The sequence below is a fragment of the Vigna umbellata genome, chromosome 5 (assembly GCF_029865625.1).
Source record: "Vigna umbellata cultivar VRB3 chromosome 5, Vumbellata_1.0, whole genome shotgun sequence".
Taxonomy (NCBI): Eukaryota; Viridiplantae; Streptophyta; class Magnoliopsida; order Fabales; family Fabaceae; genus Vigna; species Vigna umbellata.
In genome coordinates, this window is record NC_142169.1 from 10,242,637 (window position 1) to 10,251,082 (window position 8,446).

The window sequence follows — 8,446 nt, forward strand, 5'->3', positions numbered from 1 at the left end:
CGTTCAAGACATGTTTTTGGAGCTTTGTTTATATCTTTTTGCTCGTTTACCAAAAACATTATTTTGGATATTATAGTGAGAGCTCATTTAGTATTGTCTAGAAAAGTATAACAATAACACATTTAGTAAGATTCTCTTATGACATATTGACATGTTTACTTGAAATCTCATTTGTTGGTATGTTTGTCGAGATATCAACGTGTTTACTAAAGCTTTTTATCTAGACTTTTAAACTTCATAAAGTTTTTTTCACAAAATGCTTGTCTCTCAACGACATTATTTTTCATAAAGATAATACTTTGTCAAATGTTTATTTTTCTCATCGCTGTTTGTTAATCCTCAAAACATATGAGGATGTTAGTCTTCATCTTTTCTTATAATACTGATTAATTGTGTGATAACAATGTTTTGTTTTATATCTCTTCTTAGAAGTGAAATGTCGTCTTTTAAACTTAAAGGTATATTCTATCATTGTGTGCATATCTTCTTTAGATGATGTTGTGACGCTTGTTTCATTTAACATATTTTTATGTCTCTTACATAGTGAGATCTACTTAAACACTTTTATACCAATCACTTTGTGAGTGTGTATGTATCTTTTAAGCAGAATTTCTTGATAAGCCTATGTAGGTTTTTCTTATTGGTCAAACGCTTTTTCGTGGGGATATGTTATGTGTAAGACCCATGAAAAATATATATATATATATATATATATATATATATATATATATATATATATATATTTATAGTAGTAAATTTTAGTATGTTATTAGTAATAATAATTTTAATGGATAGAAAAATGTAAATTTTGGATATAAAATTTTAGTAATTTTAGAAGGAGAGGTTCAAATTTTTGGTAACTTATTTAGTAAATTTTTTAAATTGAATAGTAAAAAGTAAATAGTAAATAGTAAAAAGTAAATAGTAAATAGTAAAAAGTGAATAGTAAAAATAAATTTTCAGCATTTGGATTCCTTAGCATGGAAGAAAGTAGTAGGTAGAAATTAGGATCAGATTTGGTGAGAAAATGATTGAAATATTATTTTTAAATAATATTAAAATAATAAATAATATTAAAATATTAATGAATAGTAAAATTTTTTTTTACTATAAATAGCCATGGGAGGGAAGGTTATTCTGCACCAAGAGAAGAGAAATCAAGTGAGAGCTTGAGAAATAGAAAAAAAAAAAGAGTTAGGGAGAAATTTTGAGTAGAGGTTCTGAAGGGTTTCGGAGAAATAAATTCAGAGCAAGAGAAGTCTGGAATAGAGGTAGGGGAGCTAACTTTTCCATGTTTTTATATTATGATTTAGTATTTCTATGCTTTTATATTATGATTTAGTATTGTTTTATTACTATTCATATCGTGAAATTCTGTGTAAATACTGTTAATGCTTACTGTATGTTTATCTATGTTGAAATTCGGTGTAAATATTGTATGCTGTTATTTTGAATCTGTAAATAAGAAATTTGTTAAAAACTAGTTGAGGAACACTTTGGCTAAGGAAAGACTTGGTACTTAAGTTGTCCATTGTGACGCACCTCTCTTTCCTGGAAGTCTACTCGACAAGTTTTTAACTTAAATCCTATTGAACAGATTATGTATTGTTAAATTATTGTGTAATATATCTTGTTGGAATATATTCAGTTTGTATGATTTCTGAAATGATTGGATTTTATTACATTTGAATTTATGCATCTGAACATGATTGTGAACTATAATGATATTATTTATGTGAAAAGTATGTGAATGTATGAGATATGTTAGATTCACTGTGATAATATGATGGTATATGGTTATTCATGTCTTGGGTTAAGTTTCAAGGTAATAGTATGATTCATGAACGTAATTCCATGATCCTCAAGGAGAGGATACATGGTGGTGATTTGGGGGTGTATAGAATGATTGCATGGTAGCTCAGTTTTGGGGGTCATCCTGAAACTCCAATGGCCTTTCTTCTCATGTAGAGAGGATTGAACCATGTGGTGAGGAGTAGCAGGAGGTCCTAGTCTTGGGTGCTTCCATATGATCCAAGGTGAGTGATAACGGATTAACCTCGTGACTGTGGCCGGGCGGTAGTGCCCAAGTTCCATAAGGCGGTAGTGCCAAGTTCCATAAGGCGGTAGTGCCAAGTTCCATAAGGCGGTAGTGCCAAGTTTCACAAAGCGGTAGTGCCAAGTTTCATAAGGCGGTAGTGCCAAGTTTCATAAAGCCACCACGAGTGCAAGACCCGCCATAGCTCGGTAATCATTCTAGTCCGGACGAGTCGGGTTATAAAGTAACACGTCTTGTGATATCATTTTACCATGTGTATCAAAGTAATGGATAAGTATGTATGATGTGATTGTTGTATGATGGTATGAGTATGTATGACATAATTATTATATGAGGTTTGCATGCATGTTTCATAAATGATTGGTTGCATGTTAGCTTACCCTACTTGTTTGTGTTTGTTTGTGTTTGGGTATGTGCGATGATCGTATAATTCGTTATACGGGAGCAGATGGCAAGGAGGATACGTTGGAACCAGTACTTGATGGGGAAGGCAATGCTGCAGCTTAGATTCACTAGCTTTTATTAGTTAGCTTTGATGAACTTTTGTACGTTTAAAGCTTTAAATTCTATGTAATTTCTAGGGAGAAAACCCTAATACTCTAAGTTTTCAATTCCATGCTATTCTAAGGATGATTGAAATCCTTAAATTACTCTTGACTGCTTTCCTATATTAATAAGTGATGACGTCTTTATTATATAAGTTTGATATATATATTTTGGGACGTCACATTAATGGTATCAGAGCAGTTCCTTCCTTAGAAACCTGTAGGTTGTGGGTGTGCTTCGTTTGTGATTGCGTACCCTGGTCTCGTGTATTAGTTTGAGTTAGACTAATGGTCTTTCTCTCTGTGTGAACAGAAGATGGCACCTACGTCTCCTCATCCTTCTCCTCCGCGAGTTGATCAACCTGACTCTAATCAGATGCTGAATGCGGTGCTCCAGGCATTGCAACAGCAGAATGCTGCGTTGGTTCAACAGAATACCTTTGCATTGCAAAATCTTGAAACCGCAAGGGTATCGGCAGAAAACGCGAGAGTGTCTTCCGAGAACACTCAAAGGGAGTTCATGGAATTGATGACTAGTGCTAGGACTCCTCCAAGTGTTTCTTCCGTTGTTATTCCTGCGCAAGAGTGGAGCTTGGAGAGCTTTCTCCAACATCGCCCAGCAAGATTCACTGGAAAGTGCAGCCCTGATGAAGCTGATCACTGGTTTGGAGACATGGAGAGGATATTCGAAGCCAAGGGATGTCCTGATGAGAAGAAATTAGCCTATACTCTATATCTGCTTACCGGAGAAGCTGGCCATTGGTGGAACAGCATGAAGATGATTCTTGAAAGGAGTGGGACTCCTATTACATGGGAGTTGTTTAAGACCAAATTTTACACTGAATACTTCCCGGACAGTGTAAGATTTGCAAAGGAAGTGGAATTCCTAGAGCTGGTACAAGGCAGCAGACCAGTGTCAGAGTATGCAAATCGCTTCAAGCATTTGCTTCGCTTCAACACTATGGCAGTGGATGAAGAGTGGCAGTGCAGAAAGTTTGAGAATGGATTGAAGAGTGATATCAAGTTGCTGGTAAAGGGGTTACGCATCAGAGAGTTCCCTACATTGGTGGAGATGTCCCGTGATCTAGAGGAGACGAAGGGGGAATCTGAGGGACATCAGAATCAGCCTGTTAGGAATGGGGGATCATCTGGATCTCGTGACGGGTTTAGCACTAAGAAGACCCCTTACGCTAGACCATCCTTTTCTTCTGGGTTTAGGGGTTCATCCTATCCACCATCGGTGCAGTCAGGACCAGCCAAGCCATCCGGCACCGTTAGATGTTTCACCTGTGGAGGACCTCATTATCGGAGCAACTGCCCGATGGGAAGTAGAACAGTGAAGTGTTTCAAGTGCGGGAAAGAGGGACACTTTGCTACAGAGTGTACTTCTGCAGTAGGATCAGGGTCTCAGGCACAGAGGACTGGTTTGCCTCCACCCAGGGGAGGTGACAGACCTCAGACGATGGGAAGAGTGTACGCCATGGTTGGATCAGAGGCAGTCAGCTCAGGTAACATCCTCATCGGTATTTGTTTACTTCTTGTTTTACCTGTGTTGTGCTTTTTGATTTTGGGGCAAAACACTCCTTCATAGCGAAGGCATGTGTTGAAAAGTTGGGTATGTCTGTAGAAGAGTTAGGCGTTGATCTGTTGGTGTCTACACCAGCATCAGGATTAATTGGGACATCTTCTGTGTGTGTCCGTTGTCCGATGGTCGTAGAAGGAAGTCGGGTCAAGGTAAACCTCATCAGTTTACCTTTGCAAGGATTAGAAGTAATCTTGGGAATGGATCGACTATCCGCCAATCGCACCCTCGTCGACTACGATGATAAGGAGATGTCATTTCCGGATGAAGACCAAGATATGTCTTTGTCGATCGACGTCGTGAGGCAATACCTCTTGGAAGATGATAGTTGCTTCTTAGTGTTATCACCTATGGAAGCGACTCAAGTTTCGGATCATGCGGCGCAGGAGAATCAGAGTGTAAACCTCACGGTTGTGAAGGACTTCTTAGATATTCTCCTGAAGAAAATTTCTGGTTTACCGCCTCCACGTGAGCATGAAGATTATCTTAGGACAGTGCTTGAAGTTAAGGGTGTGTAAGTCAGAGAAGATTTGTCAGTTCAAGTGCAACCAGTAAGGATTGAGGATGAACTGTCAAACGAGTCAAGGTCATATGGGATGGTAGAACAAGCGACTCTACCTGGAAGTTAGAGGCGAGGTGGGAGTAACTTACCTCGACTTGTTCGTGTAAGCGCAATTTTCGAGGACGAAAATTTTTTTGTTGTTGGGGAGAATGTAAGACCCATGAAAAATATATATATATATATATATATATATTTATAGTAGTAAATTTTAGTATGTTATTAGTAATAATAATTTTAATGGATAGAAAAATGTAAATTTTGGATATAAAATTTTAGTAATTTTAGAAGGAGAGGTTCAAATTTTTGGTAACTTATTTAGTAAATTTTTTAAATTGAATAGTAAAAAGTAAATAGTAAATAGTAAAAAGTAAATAGTAAATAGTAAAAAGTGAATAGTAAAAATAAATTTTCAGCATTTGGATTCCTTAGCATGGAAGAAAGTAGTAGGTAGAAATTAGGATCAGATTTGGTGAGAAAATGATTGAAATATTATTTTTAAATAATATTAAAATAATAAATAATATTAAAATATTAATGAATAGTAAAATTTTTTTTACTATAAATAGCCATGGGAGGGAAGGTTATTCTGCACCAAGAGAAGAGAAATCAAGTGAGAGCTTGAGAAATAGAAAAAAAAAAGAGTTAGGGAGAAATTTTGAGTAGAGGTTCTGAAGGGTTTCGGAGAAATAAATTCAGAGCAAGAGAAGTCTGGAATAGAGGTAGGGGAGCTAACTTTTCCATGTTTTTATATTATGATTTAGTATTTCTATGCTTTTATATTATGATTTAGTATTGTTTTATTACTATTCATATCGTGAAATTCTGTGTAAATACTGTTAATGCTTACTGTATGTTTATCTATGTTGAAATTCGGTGTAAATATTGTATGCTGTTATTTTGAATCTGTAAATAAGAAATTTGTTAAAAACTAGTTGAGGAACACTTTGGCTAAGGAAAGACTTGGTACTTAAGTTGTCCATTGTGACGCACCTCTCTTTCCTGGAAGTCTACTCGACAAGTTTTTAACTTAAATCCTATTGAACAGATTATGTATTGTTAAATTATTGTGTAATATATCTTGTTGGAATATATTCAGTTTGTATGATTTCTGAAATGATTGGATTTTATTACATTTGAATTTATGCATCTGAACATGATTGTGAACTATAATGATATTATTTATGTGAAAAGTATGTGAATGTATGAGATATGTTAGATTCACTGTGATAATATGATGGTATATGGTTATTCATGTCTTGGGTTAAGTTTCAAGGTAATAGTATGATTCATGAACGTAATTCCATGATCCTCAAGGAGAGGATACATGGTGGTGATTTGGGGGTGTATAGAATGATTGCATGGTAGCTCAGTTTTGGGGGTCATCCTGAAACTCCAATGGCCTTTCTTCTCATGTAGAGAGGATTGAACCATGTGGTGAGGAGTAGCAGGAGGTCCTAGTCTTGGGTGCTTCCATATGATCCAAGGTGAGTGATAACGGATTAACCTCGTGACTGTGGCCGGGCGGTAGTGCCCAAGTTCCATAAGGCGGTAGTGCCAAGTTCCATAAGGCGGTAGTGCCAAGTTCCATAAGGCGGTAGTGCCAAGTTTCACAAAGCGGTAGTGCCAAGTTTCATAAGGCGGTAGTGCCAAGTTTCATAAAGCCACCACGAGTGCAAGACCCGCCATAGCTCGGTAATCATTCTAGTCCGGACGAGTCGGGTTATAAAGTAACACGTCTTGTGATATCATTTTACCATGTGTATCAAAGTAATGGATAAGTATGTATGATGTGATTGTTGTATGATGGTATGAGTATGTATGACATAATTATTATATGAGGTTTGCATGCATGTTTCATAAATGATTGGTTGCATGTTAGCTTACCCTACTTGTTTGTGTTTGTTTGTGTTTGGGTATGTGCGATGATCGTATAATTCGTTATACGGGAGCAGATGGCAAGGAGGATACGTTGGAACCAGTACTTGATGGGGAAGGCAATGCTGCAGCTTAGATTCACTAGCTTTTATTAGTTAGCTTTGATGAACTTTTGTACGTTTAAAGCTTTAAATTCTATGTAATTTCTAGGGAGAAAACCCTAATACTCTAAGTTTTCAATTCCATGCTATTCTAAGGATGATTGAAATCCTTAAATTACTCTTGACTGCTTTCCTATATTAATAAGTGATGACGTCTTTATTATATAAGTTTGATATATATATTTTGGGACGTCACATTATGTCTTTTTAGCTTATCTCTTTCGCTTTTTTAATATTTGTGCACTTCATGTGCCCCAGGATAAATCCTTTTATCTAACTCTGATTTGGTTGTCACTTAGATGATTCTATATTGTTCATTATCCGGTCTTCAACCACTTTTCTTTATGACTACTCAAAGTGGAATTTTGTTCTTTGCAAGATATATCTAAGCTTTTTCCATTTTCTTATACATCTGATTACTTATGATTATTTCGTTTAATATTGTCTGTTAAACTTCAAAATTAGAGATGCTTTAGATGATGCAGTCTCTTCTCTAGATGATCTTCTCTCAACATATACAAGCAGGTCGCTAGGTCAAGAAACTTCTGGAAGCCGACTTCATATTGAGAAATTACATGTTGGTCGGCTTCCTCCAACTCAATAACCAAGGAATTAAAGTGAATTCTCATCAGCTTGAAGCGTGAGTCGGAGGTAGTCATTTTGGTGTTAAGGGCAGCGGTTCTCAGGGGACAAGCTCTTTTCTTTTTCCATCAAGGTAGCAATCCTGGCAATGTAGTCATTTTTCCTTTTGCTCGCACGGAGGATGGGTTGCCTTAACCTCTTCCACCAGGGATAAAAGTAACACATTTTCTTGCATGACAATGACAAGACTCCCTTGAGCCTCTGCCAGTTCTTTTTACAACCAGGCCATCTCCGATCATTCAGGTCCAAGTGCCACCCATTGATATAAGACAATCTCACAAAGGTTGAATTCGTTTCCCATAATCAATTTTGGCCTCAAATAACCCCTTGAACAACTCCTTCTCCTTAGGGTTTAGATGGAAGGAGACTTTGTCTCCCGTTCTGAAGCTTGTTCCAAAGACCCCCTTAATAACGGGGGGTCGAAGTCTTACCACCCTAGCAATTGTGCATTAGGGAGCGGGCGAGTGGTGGTTGACCGCTCATCATGCTTTCTTTTTCTCTTCTTTCTCATAGCTTCCTCTTCTTAGTTAGTGAGAGCAACATGCACGATGATGATAAGAGGAACATTGTGAACTTGGAAAAGAGAAATTGGCATTGCATCAACAGGGTTGACCAATATTTGTAACAGAAAAGAAAACTTAGTCAAGTTAAAAAATGATCAAGAAAATAGACCAAACAAAGATAAACATGTTTACCAAAAACATCTCGGCCGAGATAACGAGAACAAGGAACACTTTAAAATTTCTTTGTTTAGGAGTTTATGAGACAATTGCTCTAAAACTTCAAGAGTAGTGAATTCCTCACGGGTCATTGTGGAGGACTCCTACGTGTCGATAGGAGTGAGATTTCACGTCTAGTATAGGGGAACTTAGATCAATTTTCCCCATAAAGAATAACTTGCGTCCTTTGGAGGTGATGACGATCTTGAAGACCCCGTCCTTGAAGCCTTTATAGGAGGTCGTGAAGAGCTTATACAAGTTTCGGCAATTCTCCCTTATTAATGACACCCTTAACATTCGAACA

The 8,446-nt window shown here is 36.9% G+C and overlaps 1 protein-coding gene across 1 annotated transcript; it reads left to right on the forward strand.

Moving 5' to 3' along the window:
- The first annotated feature begins 2,917 nt into the window (after positions 1 to 2,917).
- On the forward strand, positions 2,918 to 4,701 carry LOC148197664 (uncharacterized). The gene is made up of 2 exons (XM_088115607.1): positions 2,918 to 4,109; positions 4,193 to 4,701. Exons 1-2 carry the CDS (start codon positions 2,918 to 2,920, stop codon positions 4,699 to 4,701), a joined length of 1,701 nt encoding a protein of 566 aa, XP_087971733.1.
- The last annotated feature ends 3,745 nt before the right edge of the window (positions 4,702 to 8,446 follow it).